Source organism: Mus caroli, unplaced genomic scaffold (genome assembly GCF_978045245.1).
Source record: "Mus caroli unplaced genomic scaffold, Mus_caroli_1 scaffold_18, whole genome shotgun sequence".
In the NCBI taxonomy this organism is placed as follows: Eukaryota; Metazoa; Chordata; class Mammalia; order Rodentia; family Muridae; genus Mus; species Mus caroli.
Genome location: NW_028227273.1, coordinates 59,303,669 through 59,331,303, shown reverse-complemented (window position 1 = coordinate 59,331,303; position 27,635 = coordinate 59,303,669). Strand labels below are relative to the sequence as shown.

The window sequence follows — 27,635 nt, the reverse complement described above, 5'->3', positions numbered from 1 at the left end:
CTGAGATCCTGGTGTGACCAAGCACCTGGGATCCAAGGATCCTGTGGTCCTGGGCATGTTAGAGGGACTGGGTGTGGAGCTTCTTCTGGATGTTGTGGGACTGGCTGCAGAGTTTGTGCCCAAGTTCTGCTCAGGGCACTGGCTCAGATGGAAGGAACCTGTGCCACTGGTTGGGTGGAGTTCTTGGGAGCCTGGATCCTGCTGATCCCAGTTACTCCTAGTGTTGGGGCAGATGTTGTGTCCTCCTCACCTCTGAACCTATGATCCTGGGTGTGTTAGACCCCCTGGGAGTGGATCTTCTTCTGGGTGCTCTGGGACTGGCTGCAGAGTTGGTGCCCAAAGTCTGCGCAGGGCACCGGCCCAGACTTCATTCCCCTTTAATATCATATATTGGAAGTTTAAAAAACAAAACAAAAATAATGGAACCTATTACTTGGTTCAAGATCTCTGGCTTGCAAATTCAGTAGTAATTCCCCTGCACTCCTTAATATCTAACCATTCTACTCTCCTCTTCATCATCCCCTCATAGACCTCCCATTTCTCTGTCCTAAACCTCAAGTATACCTTTTCTATTCCTCTGGACCTCCAATGAGGAAACATCTTTGCCTTTACCTGGACTGACCCAGACAGGCACATTTCTACCCAACTCACTAAGATCGTTCTACACTGGGGCCTCTGGGAAAGCCCATATTTATTTGGTCAGGTTCTTATCTCTGACCTACTTTCTTTGTCACTTCCTAAATCTAATACATAGATGACCTTCTCCTTCATAGTCCATCCCTGCAAATCAGCCAGGGAAACATACCTCTCTGCCCAGCCAGGGACATAGGGTCTCACTCTCTAAAGTCCACTTCTCCACCCCTCAGCTTACTTATCTGGGACTAGATATAACTCTTACAAAGCCATTACCCTAAATAGGAAACATCTAATTTGGTTACCCAGAGTCCCTACCACCAAGGACAAAATTCTATCACTCCTGGAGATAGCTTGCTTCTTACACTCTTGGGTTCCCTCTTTCTCTCTTCTCACTCTTATATGAGGCAGCCCATGTCCCCTCCCATGAATTCCCACTTGTACCCATTACCAAGCCCTTTCATAGACATCAACAGACCCTCCTCCAGGCTCCAGCTGTACATCTTTCAGACTTAACTTGTTTCTTCATGTCACTGAAATGGAGGGATAGGCTCTTGGAGTCTTAGGTCAACACCTGGAACTTCCCTTTATACCTGAAAATATTAAACAATGCTATACATGGATGGATACCTTGTCTGCCAGCTCTGGCTACACCTGAACTTCAGAAGTTAAGTCACCCATTACTGTCTTATCTCTTCACTACCTATCCCACTTTCTGAAATACAAGAGTCTCCAAATACTGCCCCTTCAAAAGTTCTCTCTTCAGGTAACATTTGTAGAGGATGCTACACTTACCTTTCAGCGATGTCCATTTCTCATCATTACAAACTGACTCAAGTTACTGACGTGACTCTCTTAAAGTATAAACAGATCATTTGCTTCTGCTGGCTCCTGCTACTTTCATATTTGGCTCCAAATTCTAGAGTCTGCCTCTCCAGCAGCTTTTCCCCCCAACCTTCTCTAACTATTTGTCTCTCCTTGCCTACTCAGTAAAGAGATGGCTTTTTCTGGCTCCTGGAGCTTACTTTGATCTCCAGAGCCTCAGAGGGCAACTCTCAAGTTACTAAAGAATTTGCTCCTCTCCCTCTACTAGGGCCCTTCCTGTTTCCTAGGAGCTGCCTAATAAGCCCACAGCTTCCTTAAGCCCTTCTGGGCCTCTGTGATCTTGTCTCCAGCTGAAATTAGCATCCTCAATTTTCAATGATGACAACTTCTGTCGCTGTACAAACAAATGATCAAAAAATCTTTTATATTCTAATTAAGGATCCATGTTATCCCAGATGGGAGATGGTAAACCTGACTAGCATTTACCACAGTCGCCCATTAAGGCACACTCAAACTATAGAGGGTACACATTCCACTCTCAACCCTATAGATAGATAGGGTAAAAAGAAGTGGTCCAAAGCTCCTCAAAGGTCCTCTTATCCCTAATAACACACCCCTTTAGGTGATATTGATCCCACCATCCTTTTTTTTTTCCAGAACTTAACCTCTGCATATCAGCTAGATTTACTAATAACAGATAGAGGTGATCTCTGTCTCTTCCTTGGGGAGAAGTGTTGCCCTTATGTTACCCAACTGAGTATAGTAAAAGATAAGATGTAACACTCCAAACAGATTTCCAAAAAATCATAAGAAACCATTCCATGTATCTGGCCAGTGAATCATTCACAGTCCTGTATAGAATTAGATACTACCCTTCTTCACCCTTCTCCTCCTTTTCTTAATCCTGCAAATTATAGCCTGCCTTATAAACTTCTTATCTAATCTTATCCAACAACAAATACAAAAGATTTCTAGACTTTTAACCAGTTGTAATTACAGGATTACTGGGATTACTGATCCCTAGCTACAGAGCCAGAGACTTGTAACACCAAATTTATATCCTCAGAGATATGGCCAAACTTGCCCCAAGCTCCCCACAAAACCCCACCAATCCCTGAGTCCACCCCACCTCCCAGCAAGCTCAGGACTTGAAATCCCACCAATCCTCAACCTGGAAGTCTCTGCCCTGAGAGCTCCACCCCTCAGAAATCCTATATAAGCCTTGCTGTTTGTTCAGTTCCCTGCTCCCAGGAACAGAGGACGGTCATCCTTGAATTTGTCCTTCCACACCCTGGACCCTCCAATAAATCTCTTTATGAGATTTATTGCCTGGTGTGACTCTCTCATCAGAACTGAAGCCAAGAAGAAAGGAAGCAATGAAGAGAGAAGAGAAGGAGCAGGGCTGAGGCTCCTGAGCTCAGCTGGGGAGACCCTCCCCTGGGAGCGTCAATGCCTCTGCTGAGGAGGCTTCCTCGCAGAGCTGTGTAGATCCTGGTCTCTGTGTCTCAGGATGCCCTTCTATTAGGACAACTTTTCTTGCAGAACTGTGTGGTTCCTGGGCTTCCAAGTCCCAGGATAGCCTCCCATTCAAGAAAAACACTTACACCCTGAACTGTTGCTGATTTCAATGGCTCCCCTAGAAGAACAGATGAAGGTCTCTGTGGTCTTCAAAAACCACATAAGGGAGACACTCAAAGATTCAGAAACTGAGCATCCTGGGGAGAAGAAGGTGGGGTCCTACCAAGGTTCAGCTGAAGTCCTAAGTGCCAGAGTCTCAGGAGTGTGGAGTGTAGAGAACCAGGCAGAGCTGGATCTGGACCGGAAGCAGTTCTCTGACTTGGTGTGCTGCTTGGGAGATGTGTTCATCTCTGCAGGCTACAGCTGGAGGCAAGGCTCTACTTCCTGCAGTATTTGACTCAACTTACTGGTGTTATATCTGTTAGCACAACAGGCTGAGGTCAGATCAGAATTGCCCTGGAAGCTCAGGGAGGGAACTTCTCACAGCCCTGAAGATTAATATCATACATGGGGAAGAGTTTAAGTTCTTTCCCCATCTAGATCTCCTGTCAACTGCACCATGGCAAAAGAGCTGGCCCCTTTAAAGATCAAGCTAACTCTGGGCAGATTAAAGTACTAGGGGTTGAACCTAAGACCACATGCATGATGGGCAAGTGACTTCCACTGAGCTACAGGCCCAGATCTCTTTCTACTTTTACAGGACTCACTGTTTGGCAGATAACTTTGAACTTGTGATCCTCCCATCTTACCCTCTGAAGTAGCTAAGATCAGACTTGTGATCTACAAGGTCCCCGTAGGAAATTTTTTTCCTTCAAATTCATTTCAATATTCCACTAACTTACTATTATGCAGTTGCATGTGGTGTGGACAGAATAAGAACTGATCAGTCTGAGGCTGGGGAGATGGCTCCATTGAGAAAGTGCTTACAACACAAGCATGATGCCCTCAGCTTGATCTTCAGAACCACTATAAAAAGCTAGACTCATGACACCCAAATGTAATCCCAGCACTGGAGAGGCTGAGGCAGGTGGATCCCTGAGGCCTGCTGGCCAGGCACACCAGCCTAACCAGCAAGCCCTATGTCACAGTGAGAGAGCCTGTCTCAAATAAGGTACATGGCTTCTGAGGAATGACATCCTAATTGACATCTGGCTGTGACATGCACACACATATACATGTGCACACTGTCACACACTTTTGCATTCTCTCTCTCTCTCTCTTACACACACACACACACACACACACACACCACATGCACATAATAGAAATCAACCTGACCAGTAGACATATTTACAATCCCTTCTGTAAATCCTGTGACTGGAATGTTTCTTATTTTATTAAAACGAAGCAGTAGAGCCTTTTGGTATTCAATTCACTGATAACCTATCCCAGCTGATGAATATGTTCCTAACTAATAGCACAAAGTAAGTAGCATTTCCTTACAGCAACAATGTTTTATAGAAGTAAAACCAACTTAAATGTGTAGCCAGCAAACCACAGAGTGTACGGATGGAGGTGCGCTCCTCTAGTTGTACTGACATTCCAAATATCATATCCTTGTAAGCCAGTACAGCACCAATATTGAGGAGCTAATCTCAGATAAAGTTCTCAGACACCAGAAGTAACTGAGTCATGTTCTGACAACCATAGAAAGAAATAGTCATTAAACCCAAAGGCAGTTTTGTGCCCATTAGCAGCTATGTGCCTACACGAAGCTGGCAGCACGCATGCCCCACCTACACACGCTCACTGTCTGATGGGAGGTGAGTGCCCCCTGGTGGACACCTGTGGATAACACATCAATTTTCATTTTAGGGCAAAGCTGTGTGGCAGAGGCCAACTTCGGGCACTGATAAAGCCACAGGCTTCCAGAGGGAGTGGGAGATGGGGGCAGATTATCCTTGAAGGGCTAATGTTGGGATAACTGCTGCCTTCTCAAAGAAGCCAGAGCAGAACTCCCCTTCTCTTCAGAGAGAGGGAGGAAGACATCATTTGTCACCATCAGGTTTCAATGCAGAAAACTGAGGAGGTGTTCACCCAGAAGGAAGGGGCTCATGTGGCACATACAGGATAAAGAGCAGGATGATGAATGGGTGGGACCTCTTAAATATGTCAGCCTATAACAATAACAATACTGTCCCGTGGAATTTTAGTGTTGCCTGACCCAGGAAGATAGGGACATGTGATTGGCATGCAAATCAAATGCTCACAGATGATAAAGAACTTTCTTGTTCTTGTATGAACAGCCATACATATACACATATATGTATATATATATTATTATTGCCATATATTAAGAAGGATGCAGGGTGGAGAGATGGCTAACAGCACTTGCTGTTCTTGCAGAGGACCTGAGGTTGGCTAGCAATAGCTCACAACACCTATAACTCCAACTCCAGGAAGATTACTTCTGACTTGCATGGGTACCTGCACTCATGCACACATACCAACATGCAGACTTAGCCACTGGCACACACCCATATACATAATTTAAAATAAAATATGCTTTAAATAAATAACTGAAAGTGAAAGCCACTTTGCAGGCTAATGAGATATGTATTTGTCCAATACAACACAATCCAAAGATGCTCTGATTTGGCCCCACCCAGCTGGAGAGCTGCTCTGGGAAATACTAAGTCTTTAACTTAAATCTGCCAGTCACAGCACCTTGTTCTATAGAAGAGGAAAACTGTCAATACATCGAAAGCACTACAGGCCCAGCAAAGGATAGCTTCTGGCCTGAGCTGAGGTGTGTCAGGTAGCACTGGCAGGTGTGGCATGACGTGAGGGTACATGTACAGCAAAGCACAGCATACCTTCATGTTGTATGTGGTTCTAGTAGTCCTGTGTGCTGCTGTTTGACCAGGGAGCAACTGGTCTCTGAAGGCTCAGTGGTCATGGGGCTCTCTGGGCCTAGAAGGCTTGGTTCCAAGATGATGCCTAGAACCTGGATGCTTTTTGGTGGAATCTTGGACCCTCTGGGGATTTTTGTGGTGTGTGTTTTCTCGTTTTCAGGCAGCAGGGATTGAATATAGGGTCTTCCACAGGCTAGAAGCGTCCTGCCAATGAGTTCCTGGAATGCTCTTTATTGATGGTTACTGTACACTGTCATTCTATGTTCTTACAGTGCAGGTGGGATTCAGGGCTTCTCCCTGCATCCATATTTATCATAGCACAACTCCTCATAACTAACTGTACAGTCAGGCAGGATGCCTGTTGATGGATGAATGGGTAAAGGAAAGGACTGAAAGTTTTATCTACTTAGCAACTGAAATGATATAGATACAGACATTGATAGATTCTGATGCATGTATCAGTTTTTATGCATCGGCTTCAGTTGTGTGCACACATAGATATACTCATTCATATGCATACACATATGTCTAGAATCAGAAGAAAAGGAAATGAAAGAGTTAAGTCACTGAACTGTTTAACTTAGAAACCCTGACCATAGAAGCTACACACTGGATGCTTCATTTTCTCCCAGCATGAGGTATCCTGCCTTCCCAGGCCACTGCACAAAGAGGTTCAGGTGTGGCTCAACAACCAGTCCAGAGGGCACAGATGTTAACTTTGGAGGCCTCAGTGCACTGCTAATTCTGCAGGTGCACCAAGAGCAAGGGCTACCAGCCACGAAGGTTTCCGTCCAGACTCCATGGGATGCACTGCCCACTGCGGCCCAAGAAGATGCTTGTTGCAGGGGTAGAGGACACCACAAAGAGACCTTACCCAGTCACCACCTAGGGACCACAGGACCAAGGCCACCACAAAGTCCCCATTAAGGCCTCAAACTCCATATTACCCCAGGCTGGCCCCAAACTTGTCATTCCTCTGCGCCAGTCTTGCAACTTCTAAGGAAACAGGCATACACCGCCATATCCAGATTAGGAGCAAGAGATTTTAAACAATGCTAGAGAAATAACAATCAGGTGATTTTAGGACATAGTAGTTTAGTAGGAGAAATATGTCATACATACATATGCAAAGTTAAAATAACTCTTATAAAACACTCTTTTAAAAAATTAAAATCAAATTTCCAAAATGACTCTAAATGTATCTACCAGGTTCCTTCCCTGCCCATTGCTCCTGATTACCAGGGCCATCACCCCACCTGCTTGTGAGCTTTGTTCATCTGTACTGACTAAATTGAATCATATAAATCATAGACTAAAACCCAGGAATCCACTCCCGTGTAACTGCACAAGAGAAACTGGAACACGATGGCATAGGTTCACACTCTCCTGGCAACACTGGCACTATGTGCTTGATGTGTTCTTTGGAAAGATGTCCATTAAGTCTTTGAATGATTTTAATCAAGTTATCTGTTATCTGGTTTCTGGGCTGTACATATTGCTTGTATATTTTGAATAGCAACTCTTGTCTGATTGATAGTTTTCAACCTTTCCCCTCATTCCTTCAGCCCACTTTCCACTGTGCCCAGTCCCTCCACAGGTAGTTTGGTAGGGAAAAAAATGAGTGTGGTGTGTGTGTGTGTGTGTGTGTGTACATATTGTGATGGTTTGAATAGATTTGCCCCCCATAGACTCATGTGTTTGAATGCTTGACCCACCAGGAATGGCACTACTAGGAGGTTTAGCCTTGTTGAAGTAGGTGTGACCTTGTTGAAGAAAATGTATCACTGTGGGGGTAAGCTTTGAGGGTCTCCTAGGCTTAAGCTCTGCCCATTGTAGAACTCCAATCTCCTCCTGGCTGCCTGTGGGTCAAGATGTAGAACACTAAGCTCCTTCTCCAGCACCATGTCTGCCTGCAGGCTACCATGCTCCCCACAGGGATGATAATAAACTAAACCTCTGAAATAAGAAGCCAGCCCCAATTAAATGTTTTCTTTTATAAGAGTTGCCTTGATCATGGTGTCTCTTCACAGCAATAAAACCCTAAGACACACACACACAAACACACACACATCTATATCTATATATATATATATCTGCTACAGAGAACCCGGTTTTGGTCTCATGTTCTAGAAATAATTACCATAACCACACCACAAGGTTCTTTGTTTCTCATAGGATTTTACAGGGCCAGGTTTTCCCCTTGAATGTCCTGACAGGTGTAGAAATGTCACGTGTGTTCTCTGTTACACTGATGTGTCTTCTTTCCATATCAAATTTATTGCAAACTTCAATCATGGAAGAATGTCTAAATTTGAAAAGATGTTTTCTACAAATATTGATTCTGAGGTTTGAGTTTTCTTGCACTTTCTATCACCTCTTCTGATGTATGTGTAGAAATATCCCTGCATCTCTGGGACAAGCCCGCATTAGTCATGCTGTACGACTCTTCCAGTGAGTTGTTGAATTGGGTTTGCTGGTATTTACTTGAGGACTTCTGCACCTCTGTGCTTGTGTGTCACTTGTTCTCAATGCCCCTGTTTGGCTTTGGTATCAAGGGTTCTGTTAAAGTGAGAGTGGGCGCCTTTTGTCTTCTTCAGTTATGCGAATGCTTGGGGAGGAAGGCTTTTGGTTCTTCATTAAATGTTTGGAGAATTCACCTGTGGAGTAATATGATTCTGTGTTTCCCATGGATGAAGTGTCTGGGGTGTTTGTTTGTTTGTTTTTTTAGTGGGCTCAGTCATCTTACTCATGGAAAGTCTGACTCTGTTCAGGGCATGACAACTTCATCTAGGGCGGCTGCAAGGAGAAAAGAGAGGGGAAATTCGTTCTAAGCGCCAAAGGCTATGATAAATCTATGAGGCCTTTCACATCAAAAGCAGCAGCTGTATGGACCGCCACAGCTGGCTTCCTCATCAAGACAATGGCATTAACCATAGGGTCCTCAGTGGAGTTGGGAACAACTATGAAGTCTGAGGGCCCGTGCAGAATAGCTCCTGTGGGTGTACTAGAAAGGCAGGTCACTGGCTCCAGGGGATCACTCTGCCTCTCTGATACTGGATACCCTCACCTTTCTGATCTGTTCCCCAATATCAGCAAGTGCCATCACTATGCCAGTCTTACTGTTGTGATGGCACTTGCTGATATTGGGGAGCAGAAAAGAAAGGTGAGAGTATCCCCATTTTGTAAGCTCTCAATCACACTGACAAAAGATCTTAGAAACACACAAGAGAAACTTGGAAACTGAGCTGAGGTAGTAATCTGTTTTGTAAAATGTTATGCAACCAAATCCTTATTCTATTACCTTATCCTTATTGGCTGTTATTACCGCAGTCAAAGCTTTATAGTTGAGGGACTGGAGAGATGGTTTAGCTTGTAAGAGGGTCTGCTATGCAAGCATGGAGTTTCAGTCGAGCAGCCACAGAACAAGTCAGGTGTGGACCTATGCATCTCTAACCCCAGCAGGGACTGAAAGATAACTGAGACTCTCTGGCTGCCAGCCTACCCTAAAAACCTGAACTCGGGAAAGAACCTGAAAAAGGAAACAAGACCAAGAATGATAAGTGCCTTCATGTGGCCACTACCACACTCACACCTCACACACATACACACACATTCACCATACATATAATGTCCATGCCACGTCTTAACAAAGTTTTTTAAATTACTATTGAAATTTTAGAGATTTAAATTTATAGATATAAAACTTTCTTTCAAACTACCTCATGAACTTACACTGTAAGAATGGAGGGAGGATTGTAACTATCAAGGTTGACTTAAAACAAAGTAGTACTGCCCAGTCCTAAAGGTGGGGTATGTGACACTAAAGGGCATCCTTTCTCTTCCAGGGCTGGCTGCTTACCCCAGGAAACACATCCTCAGACAGTACGCCCTCAACTCTGAAGGAAAATGTGGCTCTGTACACATCACATGGCCTTTATGACAAGAAACTGAGCCATGTGTCAGTAGGGTGACTTCCAACGTCTGTATCCAACTTGAAATTCGATTATTGGAGGGGGGGGGACTATGAGGGATATTGGGTGGGGTAGGATTGAAGGTTTCTGGGGGTATGAGGGTTACCTGGGGTATGAAGATTACAGGCGGGGGTGGGGGTGGGGGTGGGGATAATGAAGGCTACTAGGGAGATAAGGGTTACTCAGGAGTATAAGGGTTATTAGGGGTGTGAAGATTACTGGGGGATGATGCTTGTATGCTTGCAAGCTTCCCACTGCACAGCCATGTGGCTGACAGACCTCAGCGAGAGGCGCTTTGGTGCTTATTACTTTGTTATCAACACACGGTGTGAAACCCCAGAAGGTGCTTAGTCTACAGCACCACACACCTGATTCAACACCTGCACCTCTGGACTCTGTTACCTGACTTAATACCGTCACCTCCTTGGCCATCTTCATTTGAAGGCTCTTATCTTTATAGGAACTGTTTACCTTTTTAACATAATCGTAAAATACCTACTCTGCTAAAGGCTCTTAACATGCATTAGACATAATCTCGTGAGTTAAGAGTCCAGACTATTAGAAATTATTGTAAAGGCCAATAGTGTGAATCTCATATGTGAGTTCAAGATCCTCCAAAGTGTCCTTACATCTGGTCCCTCAGACCCCTCACCTCTAGGAACTTCCCTTGACTTTTGGATGTTCTGAGCCTTTGTTACAACACAGATTCTAGAACCTTCATAGGCCATATCCCCCATACATCCAATCAACCTAACCACATAATTCCTGGGAGGCCTTCTGCACCTTTGTCTATGAGGATCTCCCTGATACTCAGGGTCTCATAGCTCAGGGATAGTGGCCTTTCAACGCTTGTTTTATCTTGAGCTCTCTCTGACAAAAGAGTCCAGATGACGTGGGACTTACTGGAGACAATAACCGGAAGATGGCAGATCTCGGTAAGATCCAGCTTTCTCTCTGGAATTTTCTTGATACCTACTCTCTCAAGAGCAGAGTCTTGAGGGCATTAACAGAACTGGCTTGCTCTCCTACCTAGTTTCCTCTCAAATCTACTTCCATTCTTTCATTCTGACTGATTCCTCTGAGAAGCTAAGGGAAAATTGCCCATGGTCACCTCAGCTCTAGAGCAATCTTCCCCTTAGGTCTCTGCCCTATGGCATCCTTCCCACCATCCTTCCCATAACATTGTTTACTCAACTATCTGCCTCAGCGCTAAGAAATAACAACTTCATCCCTTTTGCCCCATACCCGGGATGACTGCATTTTCCAAGTGCCCCCTCACAGACTATTTTGGACTTGAGCAAAGGGACCACTGCTTTCAGGGACTTCCTCTGAGCTCACCATCTAAGCTTATATTACTTTGACCAGAGTTTCTCGATCTCATGGTGGAGACGGGCTGTTGACTACAGTCCCAGCAAATCTCTGAAGGTGGATTTGGCAGCAGAATTTCCTCACATTGCCAAGTATCTATAAAGCCCCAGAAGACATATGTTCTTCCGGCTGATTGGAGGTGTGTGCTCACAATGTAATGTGGATGCCACTAGTGCTTTGTGAAAGTAGCCTTGATCACGGAATACTGTACTTCCTTGGTCATTCAGAATTTATTATTCTCCAGCATTCCCACTGTCACAGGTTTGTAGCTGCTAGGATTGCTATCTTCCCTTCATTGTCTTTTCTGCCCTACCTTAAATATCAACTACAGATGAATCATATAGACAGACAGACAGTCCTAGTGTGGATTATCTCTCAGTCTCTGTGACAAACTTCACAAAAATATAGAAGTTCAAATATTTTTTGCTCACTCCTCAGAGAACGGTTTTGCCAGACCACTGATCTCTCCAAACTTCTCCTGCCAAAGGGCAGGGGTTCCAGAGAGAAGCACACCTCTCAGATTACCCACTTTAAAGCAAGGGTTATAGCAGCCATGGTGGTTCTTATATAAAACAAAGAGAGTGAGTATCAGACCTAAAACTGAGCTGGAACGGGAAAGACAGAAACATGAGGAAGATAAATCCAGATGTGGGGCTTGCTGTGCAGCTTGTAATCCTGTACATGAAAGGCAGAGGCAGAATCAGGAATCAACACCAGCCTCAGTTACATAGTGAGCTCAAAGGCAGTCTGGGCTATGGCCACCTAAAGGCAACAATATCAATTAAGGAGTTGAGGAAGAAGGATTCAGGGACAGAATGAACAGTGTGATGGTAGCAGTTGTCCTGTTGATGACTTGGCTCAATGTCTAAGGGTTCTTCTTTCTTATTTCAGAAATAGTTTTGGCTGTCATCCTGACTGTATTGGCCCTTGCTATTCTGACTATTCTGATAGCAAGATGGTCACGTCGTAGGAACAATGGTGAGTAACCATGGCAACTCGACTCCCCAGAAAAGTCTCACAGGGAGGGAAGACACGATGAGGCTTGAGTCTGTCTCTACTTACAAGATAACTACAGACTTTGCCAGAGTGCTGAGATCTTTTCCACTAGGTGACTCTGCTCACAATGTGAAACTCTAAAGCTCTCTCAGCACAGACGACAACAATATTAGCATTAGCAAGTGAAATAAGAATACTTTAAGACAAAATCTATCTCTGTTCCAAAGGAAACAGTTCTAGTCTGAAAATGTGGGAAAACAAGATGCTGGCAGAAGCAAGCATCTAGCAATATGGAAACAGAACCCAGGGCTGAGTGGCAGCATGGGACTGGTGCCTGCCAGAGGGATGGGACAGGGCTCAGAGAATTATGGTCCCTTTCCACAGAATCCTCCTCAATATCCATCCCGTGTGCCCCAGATTTCTTCTCAGTGCCTGTGAACCCTCAGAGAGAATACAGGATAGCATGGCAGTGCCAAATAGATATGCTAAGCTCCTGTCAGGAAGACTGGCTTGGGGCCTAGGTTTAGAGTACAGAAAGTTGGGTCAAGAAGAATACCTCTCTCAAATAGCTAACAGAAACATTTGCTTCACCCTTCCACAGGGGCAGGGATCTCCAGATTCGCTTCAGAACAGAGTGAGTATCTGATGGCAAGAGCGTCGAAGCACTTAGCGTACATGGGTTCTTTGCATGTGGCTGGCTCCCAACGTACTTCCAGAACTTGATAGGATATGTCATACCAGCCGGGCGTGGTGGTGCAGGCCTTTAATCCCAGCACTTGGGAGGCAGAGGCAGGCGGATTTCTGAGTTCAAGGCCGGTCTGGTCTACAGAGTGAGTTCCAGGACAGCCAGGGCTACACAGAGAAACCCTGTCTCGAAAAACCAAAAACAAAACAAAACAAGATGTCATACCATGAGCTACACTTTGGTCAGAGATCCAGATTAGATTAGTCATGTGTGGGTGCGCGTGATCCTGTGGCTCCTCTTGGCAGCAGCAAAGACAACAAGCCTTGGGATCAGCAGGTCCCTTGGGCATTAGCACTTAAGGTTCAGGGGAAAGTATAAGTCTTACTGTGAAGAGAGCCTCCATACGGCAGCTGGACAGAAGGTTCTAATAGTCAGGAAGAGTGAGAGTTGGGACAGCGAAGATTTCCCTGATGGAGAGGGAAAAACAGTCACATCTCTGAGAGTTGGCCCAGGACTGGTGCGTGGGAAGAGGAAGCTGGGTGATGTGGTGAGAGCACCCCCTCTTGGTCACCTGACCTAGCCAATTTTCTAAACTGTTTCTTCACAGTTAACCCACATCCCTAGAAATTCCTGCTTACATTAACTCTTAGATGTGTAGGTAGATTCCCATTGACCATCAAGAAACACAGTCACGAAGTTCTTTCTTTTTCTCCCTAGGTGCCGGGCTTCTGGACCATGAGGATGGTAGGGACAGAGAGCTCAGGGTCTACAGACTAGTCATGAAGAATATGTTCCTTAGGAAATAGTGGCTTCTCTCTTTCAGCTCTAAGTGTACAAGCAGCACAAGACCTTCTGTTACACCTCCAACTGCCTTTCCCTAGGCTCAGGCGTATGCAATGCAAAAATAGTTGTACACTTTTCCCAAAGGGGTGAACATTTCTCTTAAGATCATTGAAATAATTATTTCCATTCTTGTTTATTCCCACCCCCAAAATCTTATAAAACCCTTTATGAAACAGTTCTACAAATGTTTGAAACGGTGCAAAAGAGACTGGAGAGATGGCTCAGTGATTAAGAACACTGGCTGCTCTTCCAGAGAAGTCAGGTTTAATTCCTACCACCCACATGGCAGGTCACAGCCATCCATATCTCCAATTCCAAAGGATTCAACACCATTTTGTAACTTCCGTGGACACTGCTAGCACATAATGCATGTAGGCAAAACACCTGCCCCATACACTAAAAGTAATTTTAATTGAATAAAATACATATTTTATAGACTGTCATGAAGGCTAAATAGCATATTGAAAGATTCTTTGAAAGCTACAAAATAAAACATGGGACACACAAAATTTGTGATCCCAATTTTAGAAAATGAAGTTGATAATTTAAACAGCTGATGCTTGTGCACGCTCAGCTGCTAACAGGGAAGCCGAGCCCTGTGCTGAGGCTCGAAACTCCAGTGTTCACCCATGTGAGTTAAGATTTAAAAAAAAAGGACTATTGATTGCCAAATTTCAATATTTAGCATTATCTATGGTTAGTTATCCACCAAATTAAGACATGTAGTCTGGCATGAGTGTAGAGTAATTACAATGGTAATTTGATGAGACTCCAGGGCACTGAGGTTTCCTGCATGGACTCATTTACTGTCCCACAGATGTCCTTCTCTCTGACACTCCAACATTCCCACTGTTCTCCCTCAAACATTTTTCCAAGTGGCTATCTATGGATGTACCCAGGGCTCACTATCCCAACAGTCACATCTCATTAAGAGCCACTAGACTTGCGTATCATTCCTGTTTGAAGCCACTAAAATAGGTCAATCTATAACTAAAGGAACATGAAGCTATGGATTGTAGAAACAAACCAAACACACTCACACACACACACACCCCACACCACAAACCCCCCCCCCCAAGAGTGGTGGAAAGTCTGGTAACTCAGTTTGCTGCATGTACCCTCCATTTATGTTCACTGCCCCTTTCTCTCCATCTCTATGATCTGTAACATGCAAAAATGAAGAGAAAGACCTTCCGGATCCTCTTTCTTTTCTGAAATTAAGGATGAAGGGATAGGAACACTGGGAAATTGATAATAATGATGTAATGATGTGGTCTTGTGGTAAATTTACATCCTGATGAGATATTGATAACTCAGTCTCCTTTCTCTTTCTTTCATAAAAGGTATTTCCCATGGGAGACACAAAAGACGAGGTAAACAGTTTCGTTTCCTATGCAGGACTGGCAGTGTTATCAATGAGGACCCTCATTGTGTCTCCTTTCCTTTAGGATCTCGTTGCTCGTTTTCATCAGATAGCGGTAAATAAATTAAATAGTGGCTTGTTAAGAAATTAATATATACGCCTGTTTAGAAGATGTTAAGAACCTTACATTGTCCTTCACTCCTCCAGACATTTCATGAGATGACTGAGGTGAGTACATTTATGGTCAAGTCAGAGTGGGCTCAGTCCTTCTCCTTCTACCATGAGCGTCTGTAAGGCCCATGTGTCACTTATCCTGTGATAAAACAGCTGAAGGAAAGAAACACCTTTAAAAGAAAGAACTTAGGCTTGTCTGCTGACTCAGATGTCCCAGCCCATGGAGCCTTGATCCAGTTGCTTTGACGCTGTGGCAAAGGAAGCACACTTCGACAGGCGCGTGTTGGGACTGCCCACAGAAAGCAAAGAATATTCACTTCCATGGCAACCCCTGGTGCAAAGCCATTAATCCACAGGTTTACAAACAAATCGATCCAGTCATGAGATGAGAGTGTTCATGTTCTAATTGCCTCCCAAAGACCCTACTCCTGGACACTGCATTGGGAGCCAAGTCTCCAAAGTGGCCTTCTGGAGTACATTTGGGATCTACACCACAGGCTCATGCACATCCTGCAGTATAAAATACATCTCGCTCTTCTCCAAGAGTTCCTGAAGTCTCAATGCTCCCAGAACAGGACAAACACTCAAATCACAAGTTTCCTCTGAGACCTGAGGCAAATTCTCCGCTCCGGGCATCTTCAAAATATCAGACCAAACAATTCACATAGCTCCCAGATGCACCAGCATGGGGCAAATATTCTTATTCCAAAAGGGAGAAGTGAAGCAGCTGAAGGACACCTAGACTGAAGCCGGTCCAGCAGAGCAAGTACTGAGTCCCTGAGTTCATATCACACTCCAGTGCACAGTAGCACAGTCCTGGCCTTCTGAATCCCCACACCACCTCTGCTGTCTGCAGCCCACTGAGGTCTTCTGCAGGACTGATTCCACCTCACTATCTATGGCTTCCTTCAGCAGGTGTTCCATATTCTTGACACCGCCAATTTCTTAGGGTCCCCTCAATGTATCTTTTATTTCTCTTTCACCTACTCACTTGCTTACACGCAGGAGTAAATACCTGTAAGCAATTACTCTGTGACCCACACCAGAGCTCTCAGAACCTCCTCAGACCATGAGTCTTGGTAGAAGCTTCTATGGCTATGTAACTCTTACATCCTACAGACTTGCAAACCAGCATCACACAGATGCTATGGGAACAGTAGGAGGACCACCACTCTCCCTTGGACCATTATTTTGGTGGCCCATGAGTCCCTGGGTTGTTGACTGAGAAACTAATCCCCGAGCCGCCCTGGGAGTCTTACAAACTCAACGTCTGATACTTTTGACCTTGCCGTGGGCAAAGTCTACAAACTTCCTACTGTCCTGACACAATGTAGCCAGCTTCTTTGCAAGGCGCCCGATCTCTCTAACTTTCAAGCAATTCTGTTCTGGCCAAAGAATACTTTTCAAATCTTCCCACTGTTTTCCACTTACAATTCCCACCATAACGCTGCCTACAGCAGCCACAAATAGCCTTGCCAGCACCTGAAGAGTACAGGGCCTTGAAAATCCCAAATGGACTCAGCCTCGTCCATTCACTGTAAAATAGAAGGTCAAGAGAACAATCCCCAGGAGAATTCTAATTACTGCCTAAAACCATCTTTACTGCCTAGAGTCCTGTCAGCATCTGGCCTGAACACAGGCACAGCTGCCCACAAAGTTCTGTTTACAGCATCTACATGATCACCACATTGGTTGACTGGAAAGATAAGCTGCCAGACAATGTTCCACAGACTCCATCAAGAATATTTCTCCTGGGCTATTTCAGATACCTTCCCTGGAGCTCTTGAAACGGACCCTCTGAATGGCTCACCAAGTGTCTCCCAAAGGGCAGAATCTGGAAGCAGCTCCTGTTAGAAGGAGAAAAGAATCAGCTCTTTGCAAAAGTCATCAAAAGTCCAGGCCCCCACACAAGTGAATTGACCTTACATTTCATAGATAATGAATCCCATTCTCTCAAACTCAAAGTACTGGTGAGGAGGGGATGTTTCAATACTCAACGGTCCCAGAGCAGCGGTACACGGGTACCAAAGCCAGGCAGAAGCACCAGAAGAAAATACCAGCGACACCACCAAAGAACCAGGTGCAAAAACAATGGATAAAATATAAGCAGACCAAATTATGTATTTCAAAAACAAGTCATTTGCCATGATCAATAGGGAATTACTTCTGCATTCAAAACCAATATGAGATAGAAAATGAAGGAATTAAGTCATAGGACCACTTTGAGATTTGTAGAAAAGGCATTTGCAAAGTCCACCATTCTTTTGTGATTAAGGCGTTTGCAAATTCCACCATTAATGAATTAGGTGCATAATTAATGAAGCACCTGACACTTGTAAAGATCATGTCATATTCCAGGGTGGAAAACTGAGTCTTTTCCTCTATAGTCAAGAATGAGGCAAGTCCGCTCTCCACCCCCTCTACTCCTTGCATATCATGAATCATAGAGGTGGAGAGAAAGGGGCAGGGAACACAAATGGAGGGTACATGCAGCAAACTGAGTGACCAGATTTTCCTCAACTCCTGGGGGTTTGTGGTGTATGTGTGTGCATGTATGTGTGCATGTGTTTGTTTGCTTCTACAATCCATAGTTTCATCATTCTTTAGTTATAGGTTGGTTGGTGTATCCAGTTAAGTGGCTTCAAACAGGAATGATAAGCAAGTCTAGTGGCTCTTAATGAGATCTGGATTTGACTGTTAGGAGAGTGAGCCCCGGGCACTTCCATAGGCAGCCACTGGGAGAAAGCTAGTAAAACCCTAACTAAGACAGACTGAGTAAGAGAGGACCTCAGCTGAGAAGATGCCTCAGCTGGAGGCAGCCTGCAATGTGTTTTATTAGTTGATGATTAATGTGGAAAGGCTCAGTCTACTGAGGATGTGCCACCCCTTGGTAGATAGTCATGGGTATAAGAATTGATACTGAGCCCTAAGGAGCAAGAAGTTAGCAGTGTTCCTCCATGGCTAGTGCTTAAATTCTTGCCTCCAGGTTGCTTCCCTGTTTGAGTTCCTGCCCTGACTTTTCTCACTGGTAGACTGTGGGTTTGGCATGGAGTGTATAACAAAATAATAAAAGACTATGAATTTGAGAAACAATAGATGGGCAATTCATATAAATGATAGATAGATAGATAGATAGATAGATAGATAGATAGATAGATAGATGATATGTATATAAAATGTCAACATCAAAAATTATAAAAGACCATGAATTTGAGGAGTGGGCAAGATGTGGAAGGAGTTGTAGGAAAGAGATGCAGGGGGAAAATTATTTAAATACAATACTCATATGAAATTCTCAACAAATAAGCTTACAAATAAAAATAAATAAATAAATTTATACAAACATATTTATATTAGTTAGGGTCTTACTGCTGTGAACAGACACTATGACCAAGGAAAGTCTTAATTGGAGCTGGCTTACAGGTTCAGAGGTTCAGTCCATTGGGAGCATGGCAGCATCTAGACAGGCATGGTGCAGGCAGAGAAGAAAGTTCTATATCTTCATCTGAAGGCTGCTAGTGGAAGACTGACTTCCAGACAGCTAGGAGGAGGCTCTTAAGCCCATGCCCATAGTAACACACTCACTCCAAAAAGGCCACACCTCCTAATAGTGCCATTCCCTGGGACAAGCTTAAAGCATCACATTCCACTCCTGGCCTCCATAGGCTGTTCAAACATATGTCTATGTGGGCCATACCTAAACATAGCATAATGCAAAATACATTTAGTCCAACTTTGAAAGGCCCTATAGTCTATAGCAGTCTTAACAAAGTCCAAAATTCAAAGTCTCTTCTGAGATTCATCTAATCACTTAACTGTGATCCCCAAAGCAAGACAGAAAACCAGCTGGCAAACTCCAGACTTTTGCATCTCCATGGCTGATGTCAAAGCATGTTCATATCTCCAACTCCTTTTTCATCTTTGTTGACTGCAACAAACTTCTTTCTCCTGGGCTGGTTCCACTCTCTGTTAGCAGCTTTCCTCAGCAGATAGCCCACCGCTCTGGCATCTCAAACATCTTGGGGCCTCCAGTGTAACTTCAACATTACAGCTTCTTATTTCAATGTCTGGGATCCACACATGATCTTCTGGGCTCCTCCAAAGGGCTGGTGTCATTTCTCCAGCTCTGCCCTCTGTAGCACTCTAAGCTCAGGTTGATCCACCCCACTGTTGCTGTTGTTGAGAGTGTGACCTTTTTTGAGACTTTCTTTGTCAATGCAATTACTATACACCTCTTTAACTTAGCCACAGGTAGACTCTTCAAACAAGGGCAAAAAGCAGCCACATTCTTCACCAAAATACCACAAAAACAGTCTCTTGGCCACGTGTTAAAATTCTTCTTCTCTGAAACCTCTAGAACCAAGCTTCCACAGTTCAAATCACCCTCAGCAACAAAGTGTTCCATATTCCTACTAGGATAGCCCATCAACCTCCCCCTCCTTAAAGCATTCCATGGCTTTCCAAATCCAAAGTCCCCAAATCCACATTCTTCCAAACAAAAGCATGGTCAGGCCTATTACAGCAATATCCCAGTCCCTGGTACCAACTTCTGTCTTAGTTAGGGTTTTACTGCTGTGAACAGACACCATGACCAAGGCAAGTCTTATAAAGGGATGACATTTAATCAAAGCTCCCTTACAGATTCAGAGGTTCAGTCCATTATCATCAAGGCAGAACATGGCAGCATCCAGGCAGGCATGGTGCAAGAGGAGCTGAAAGTTCTACATCTTCATCCAAAGGCTGCTAGTGGAAGACTGACTTTCAGACAGCTAGGAGGAGGGTCTTAAACCCATGCCCACAGAAACACACCTACTCCAACAAGGTCACACCTAAGAGTGCCTCTCCCTGGGCCAAGCATATATATCAAAATATTAGATAGGCAATTATGAAAGACCAGGGGCAAAGGAACAGGCAATGCTAGTTAAAGGCAAACTTGACATTCTAATGAGAGTACACCCTGAAGAGCTAATGACAGGGTAATTAATATATGCTTGCAATTCACTCAGTGAATGGATTGAAAGTATTCTCATCATGACAAGGAAAATAATCTGTGAAGTGATTAGCAAACTTGTTTGCTTTAACATGGCGATTGTTTTGCAATGTTTATATCAAACCAGTGTTTGGGGTGTAATTGTCAATGTTACATTATCTTATGCCAATTTCACCCCAACACAGGTAGAAGAAGAAAATACCATCAGATTACTAGAGGGAAGCCCCTGCACCTCATTCCAGATCACACAAACACTAAACACTAAAAGTGCTTTCCTTTCATTAATCTGGGGGACAGATCCCTGAAAATTGATTGCACTGTGGTATGATTTAGACAATGAAGTTACAAGTGTTCAAAGAAGTACGGGCATTATCTGGTGGTGTCTCTGTAACTCTTAGTTCTTGGGGACTCACCTTCTCAGTGACAATCATGCCTCCTCAGAACACAGCCAGCCAGTGGGTGTAACTTTAATTTTTTCAAATCTTACTTTTAATGATGGTTCTTAAATGTCCCTTGTAGGACACCACCCATCAGAGGTAGTGGGAAAGAAAGGATACCAGGGGATAGGGGGAGGAGGGGAAGTGGACCTGTGTAGAAAGGTTCTTTGGAGCAACTCCTCCCATCAGTGTTGTCTGGAACTCAGCAGTTCAGTTCACAGATCAGCAGCAGCAGCTTGATCCACTCACAAACACTACCCAGATACACCATCAGTCCAAATCAATTGAGTCAGGATGGCAAACAAAAACCACCAGCAGTGGTACTACCTAGCAGAGACAGCCAGGCCTCTGTGAGTCAGCAAGAGGGACCATGGCCAACAGGAATGCCAGGAAAAGCAAGAAACAAAGTCTTACAGCAACAGCATTTATCTACTGAAAATTAAACTCTTTAAAGGGTGGAATGAAAAGCAATAGCTGGCCCAAGAAGGACACTACCAGGGCTGCCTCCCTGGGCTGACTCTCAGTCCCTGAGAATGAGTGGCAATAGCAGAGCCTGACAGGCAAAGGTTGGGAGCCCAAATCTGAGGACTGGACTCTTGATTTTCTGTTTATGTGTTTTAGGGCCATCTTCTGGTTCTGTGGGAGGAAAGTCAGTCAGTCATCACTCCCTGGGTGAGTGTTCTATGGCTTGCTTTTAGTTTTGCCATTTTTTGTTTTGCAAGCCTTAATGTTTCAAATACTTGCTGCTGCTGTTGTTTTTACCCAAGTCTCCGGCCGCCCGCCCCGGGGCCTTCCTTTTCTGTGTCATGTTTGGCTTTGCCGTTTGGCTGGGATTTGTTTTTTATCCTTAAATTTGTATAACACATTCTCTCCAGTTATTGCTTTTTCAAAGAATGGAGACAATCAGTATTTTCTACTAGACAGTAACCTTTCATTGGCCATCTCCCAAAAGGCTTTCTTCCCACTCCAATGGCTGTGGACAATTAATAATGTTAAATCCACAAAAACAAAAACAAAAAAAAGCAAAAACAGAACTACCTTTGTGTTGCAATGTCTGCCACAGTCTTTCTCCTTTCTCAACCATAATTGGCCTCTACATCTCACATGTGAGTGGCTGTTTCCCCAAACTTTTCTGTGATTGATGTCTTCAGGGGAAGCTCCTCGCCATCCTGAGTGTCCCCTATTTGTCACTTCTGGCAGTGATAAGTGACTTCTACACCACAATCAGAGGATCACACCTAACTGCAAGGCTTGACTGTGTACATTTCTGTGGCTGTAACAAATTACCCCAGCTTTCTGGCTTAACACAAGTCTACCAAGCTTCATGCCATGTAGTCTTCTGCCCTTGCACGTACCTTCCTCTGTCTTATCTGTTGCCCTCTTTTTGTTTATAAACACAGCTAGGTCATACTTGAAAATAGAAGTGTGTGTGTGTGTGTGTGTGTGTACACCTGCCTCTCATACAAGGACTCGAAGGGCTGTTATAGACAAAATGCACAACCGCAGATCTCTTTCCAGACAGTTCAGTGCAGCAGGAATAAAGCACAGGCTTGTGCAGGAGTCGGTATAAGTCAGTGCTATATGCTAGGAGTTAAAAAGTCTTAGCAAAGACAGGTCACTGTGGAAGCACAAAATAATTCCCTTAACAGTTTATTCAGAACAATTCTGAGACAGCCTGACCTCTGTCTATGCACTGACCCCCACTCCATTAATAGCATCACAGGTCACAGGGGTTGGGGCACAGAAACCTTCAGGAGGGGCATTGTTCTGCTTAACACACACACACACACACGTGCAAGAGGGGAGGAATTTTTTTGATGAATCTCTTGGTTAGGGATACTGTTTGGTGAAACCCCAAGACCAAAGTCAACCAGGGAAGGAAGGAAACAGTTTCTTTGGCTTACATTTCCACATTGTAATCCAATACTGAGGGAAGTCAGGACATGAACTGAAGCAGGGCAAGAACCTGGAGTCAGGAGCTGATACAGATGGCATTAGAGGGTGCTGCTTACTGGCTTGCTCCCCATGGCTTGCTCAGCCTCCTTTCTTACAGAACCCAGGACAACCAGACCAGGTAGCACCACCCACAGTGGGCTTGGCCCTCCTCCAACAATCAAGCTTGTCTACATCAGATCTTCTGGAGGCATTTCCTCAACTGAGGCTGCCTCCTCCATACTAACTCTAGCTAAAGTCAATATAACATAAAACTATTCAGCACATACTCTTAAGGTCAATTCCATCACCAAAAGAAACAAAGTCGTACAGCAACAGCATTTGTCTACTGAAAATTAAGCCCTTTAAAGGGTGGAATGGAAAGCAATAGCTAGCCCAAGGACACTAGCCAGTGCTGTCTCCCTGGGCTGGCCCTCAGCCCCTGAGAATGAGTGACAGTAACAGAACCTGACAGGCAACGGTTGGAAGCCCAAATTTTGAGGACTGGCCTCTTGATTTTCTGTTTATGTTTTAGGGCCAACTGGTGTTTCTATAGGAGGAAAGTCAGTCAGTCACCACTCCCTGGGTGAGTGCCCCATGCTTGCTTTTAATTCTGTCATTTTCTGACTTACATGCCTTAATGTTCCAAATACTTGTTTGGTTTTTCTTCTTTTTAAGATTTTTTTTAAGATAAGGCACAAATTAATTAACACACATTGATTGCACACTTTCAATGTATAAACACATCTTCAGTGTATGTACACACTCAATTTTAAACTCAACATCACTGTGTGTATAGACATTCCTATGTGAACCCACCCTCATTGTGCCAATTGATAAATCTTTGTCCTATTTCTCAAGCATAGGTAATGCTGAAATTCTTTCTTTTGTCCCCATTACAGACCCTTTACCCTAACCTTTCTCAAAGACTTATAAGTGAATTATGGTCTTTAATGTCTACTTGCAATATTTATACATTCTCACTGAATGCAATATATCATTCTTTATCTTATAATTTTTACTGAAGTGTTGTCTCTTTTAAGACATCATTACAATTTTCATCTTCCTCAAACTTTAATATTAAAATATACAGAAAGGTGACTTATGCACCTCAGTTGAGGAATAAAATCACAATTTATAAATATATAGTTTTTTCTAATCCTTTTCTTACTGATGCATTCTCAGTATATCCTCCAGTGCTATGTTTTCTCTTGACTAGCACCCCTCCAAATTCCTCAGCAGACAATCCCTGTAACACAGTCAGTCCTTTCAAGTCTGTGATTTCCTTGGTATCACAAACCTGCTGTCTTGAGTTGCGTCTTATCATTATATAGGTTACATTTCTACATAAAAACCTTGCTCCAAATGATTTCCAAATTCGCTTCTGGGGGTTATTTTGGAAATAATATGGGGGGGGGGTCTCATTTCTCTTCTTATTCAAAAACCAACTGTTCTGTTGGATCTGTTACCCAAGTCTCTGCCCTGGGGTCTTCCTTTACTGTGTCATGTTTGGCTTTGCCGTTTGGCTGGATTTGTTTTTTATCCTTAAATTTGTATAACACATTCCCTCTGGTTATTGTTATTTTTAAAGATGGAGACAATCAGTATTTTCTACTAGACAGTAACCTTTCATTGGCCATCTCCCAAAAGGCTTTCTTCCCACTCCAATGGCTGTGGAAATTGCTCTGTTAATAACATTAAATACACACACAAACACACACACAAACAAAAGCCCACAGAAATACCTCTGTGCTTTATTGTCTGCCATAGTCTTTCTTCTTTCTCAACCACAATTGGCCTCTAAATCTCACATGTGAGTGGCTGTTTTTTCCAAACTTTTCTGTGGCTGAAAGTATTAGACTTCAAACTTGGTCTCATGAGTTTCACTGGAGGATGGAAAATTATTTTATTTCAGCACACAGCTAGACCACACTGGAAAGTAGTGATGTTTTGATTTGATTTGATTTGATATGACTTGTTGGTGTACCTGCCTCTTATACAAGGACTCAAAAGGCGCTTATAGACAAAGTTTACAAACACAGATCTCTTTCCAGACAGTTCAATGCAGCAGGAATAAAGCCCAGGCTTGTGCAGGAGTCGGTATAAGTCAGTGCTGACATGAAGGGTATACTAGGAGTTAAAACATCCTAGGACAGCCAGGTCACGGTGGAAGCACAAAATGATCCACTTAAACTTTTGTTTCCATCAACACAATTTGGACAATCCCAAGAAGAGCCTGACCTCCATCTGTGCACAGACCCCCTCTTCCATTAACAGCATCACAGGTCTCAGGGGTTGGGGCACAGAAACCTTCAGGGGGACTATTATTCTGTTTACTACAGAGAGAGAGAGAGAGAGAGAGAGAGAGAGAGAGAGAGAGAGAGGAGAGAGAGCAATGCCAGAGGGGAGAAAAGAAATTTGTTTGGTGAATCGCTTGGTTACAGTAAATGTTGCTATGATGAAACCCCAAGACCCAAGTTGTCTTAGTCAGGGTTTCTATTGCTGCACAAAGCATCATGACCAAGAAGCAAGTTGGGAAGGAAAGGGTTTGTTCAGCTCATACTTCCACACTGCTATTTATCACCAAAAGAAGTCAGGACTGGAACTCACGCAGGTCAGGAAGCAAGAGCTGATGCAGAGGCCATGGAGGGATGTTACTTACTGTCTTGCTTCTCTTGGCTTGCTCAGCTTGCTTTCTTATAGAGTCCAGGCCCACAATGGGCCCTCCCCCCTTGATCACTAATTGAGAAAATGCCTTACAGCTGGGTTTCATGGAGGCACCTCCTCAACTGAAGCTCCTTTCTCTGTGATAACTCCAGCCTATGTCAAGTTGACACACAAAACCAGCCAGTACAATTGACCCCTTGTCAACTTGACACACAAACACATCACTATTAAGCCTCAACCCTTACTTTCTTATTCATTCCCAAGATCTAAATAACTAAAAGTCCCACAGTCTTTGCAAATTCTTATATATTAAAATTTCAATCCCCTTAAAATATCCAATCTCTTTTAAAATCCAAAGTCTTTTTACAATTAAAAGTCTTTTAACTGTGGGCTCCACTAAAATACTTTCTTCCTTCAAGAGGGAAAAATATCAGGGCACAGACACAATCAAAAACAAAATCAAACTCCAACTATCCAATGTCTGGGATCCACTCATGATCTTCTGGATTCCTCCAAGGACTTGGGTCACTTCTCCAGCCCTGCCCTTTGTAGCACACACCTTGTCTTCTAGGCTCCAGCTGCCTGTATTTTACTGCTGCTGTTGTTCTTGGTGGCCATTTCATGGTACTGGCATCTCCAAAACACTTCCATTAGGCTTCACCAATAGCCTCTCATAGGCTCTCTTCATGGTGCCAAGCCTCAACTCCTTTGCATAACCCCTTCGGTCCTGGACCATCAATTGCAGCTGAAGCTGCCCCTTCACCAATGGCCTTCTGTGGCCTCTCACACTGACAAGCCTCAGCTGCTCTTCACAACCTCTTCATGCTTCAAAACCAGTACCACCTGGGTGACTCTTACACATTACCAAGTTCCACAGCAGCATGAGGTATAACCTTGGCTATCTCAGGCACACAGCTTCTTTGTGCTCTCAGAAAACACTTCCCAGAAGATTTCACTTCAATGATGCTGGTCTCTTCTTAATCTCCACTAATTTCTTAGCTCCAGCTAACCAGCATCAATCGTTCCAGTAATGCAAAGGTTTCGCTTTAGTAGTTCTGGTATCTTGTTAATCACAGCTGATTCTTCAGCCCCAGCTAACCAAAACCACAGAATCTTCACAATCAAAATAACAACAGCCCCGATAAAAGTCTTTAATCTTCCCTCTGAAATTTCACAAGCCAGGCTTCCATCTTCTGTACTGTTCTCAACATTATCTTCCAACCTCCTACACAACATCCCACAGAGATCTTAACATCCCTATGGATCTTCTAGCTCAAAGTTCCAAAGTCTTTCCACAGTCCTCCCAAAAACATGGTCAGGTTGTCACAGGAATACCCCCACTATGCTGGCACCAATTTGTCTTAGTCAGGATTTCCATTCCTGCACAAAACATTATTACCAAGAAACAAGTTGGGAAGGAAAGAGTTTGTTCAGCTTACACTTCCACACTGCTGTTCATCACCAAAAGAAGTCAGGACTGGAACTCAAGCAGGTCAGGAAGCAGGAGCTGATGCAGAGGCCATGGAGGGATGTTACTTACTGGCTTGCTTCCCCTGCCTCGCTCGGCTTGCTTTCTTATAGAGTCCAGGACTACCAGCACAGGGATGGCACTACCCACAAAGAGCCCTCTCACCCTGGATCTCTAATTGAGAAAATGCCTTACAGCTGGATCTCATGGGGGCATTTCCCCAACTGAAGCCCCTTTCTCTGTGATAACTCCAGCTTGTGTCAAGTTGACACACAAAACCAACCAGTACAATGTTCATCATCAAAGGAAGTCAGGAGAGGAACTTAAGCAGGACAGGAACCTGGAGGCAGGAGCTGATGCAGAGGCCATGGAGGGGCACTGCTTACTGGCTTGCTCAGCCTGCTTGCTTATAGAACCCAGGAATGGCACCACCCACAATGGGTTGGGCTCTCCCTTCATTGATCACTAATTCAGGAAGTGCCTGATAGCCAGATCTTATGGAAGCATTTTCTCAGATTTGGTTACCATCTTTCAGATAACTCTAGCTTATTTCAAGTTGAGGTAAGACTAGCCTCACAGTGAATTGGTAGTCCCTGCAGAACTTCCCCAGGCTTCACTAACCCTTTGACCGAGTTCATTCTCTGTTCACCCATGTGAACAAAGAATTATTTTCTGTATTTGTTTGCTCTATTTTGTTCTTTTTCAAAATGTCTGATCTTTACTCTGTGGATTCTAGTCCTTCTCAGTACTGCCAGTGTTCCTCAGGAAACACACTAGTGCCTAGGGCTATACCTGGAGGGTGGTCCAGAGATACCAGCTCACCACACTCCCCACAACCACTGTCAGAAAATGGGTTGCGACTCTTTCCTACAGCCTTGCTTCAAGGCAACGTTCACAGAGTCTGAGCACT

General features: G+C 44.0%; 1 protein-coding gene across 1 annotated transcript in view; it reads left to right on the top strand.

Annotated features, from left to right (window-relative positions):
• The window catches only part of Tsbp1 (testis expressed basic protein 1), a 62,323-nt gene that overhangs the window by 7,691 nt on the left and 26,997 nt on the right, over nt 1-27,635 (top strand). Inside the window, exons 2-7 of the mRNA XM_085832748.1 lie at nt 9,677-9,814; nt 10,683-10,737; nt 12,062-12,148; nt 12,768-12,800; nt 13,569-13,595; nt 15,038-15,172. Of these exons, the coding sequence (XP_085688874.1) occupies nt 10,725-10,737; nt 12,062-12,148; nt 12,768-12,800; nt 13,569-13,595; nt 15,038-15,172 (295 nt within the window). The 5' untranslated portion in view covers nt 9,677-9,814; nt 10,683-10,724. The remainder of the gene's footprint in view (nt 1-9,676; nt 9,815-10,682; nt 10,738-12,061; nt 12,149-12,767; nt 12,801-13,568; nt 13,596-15,037; nt 15,173-27,635) is intronic.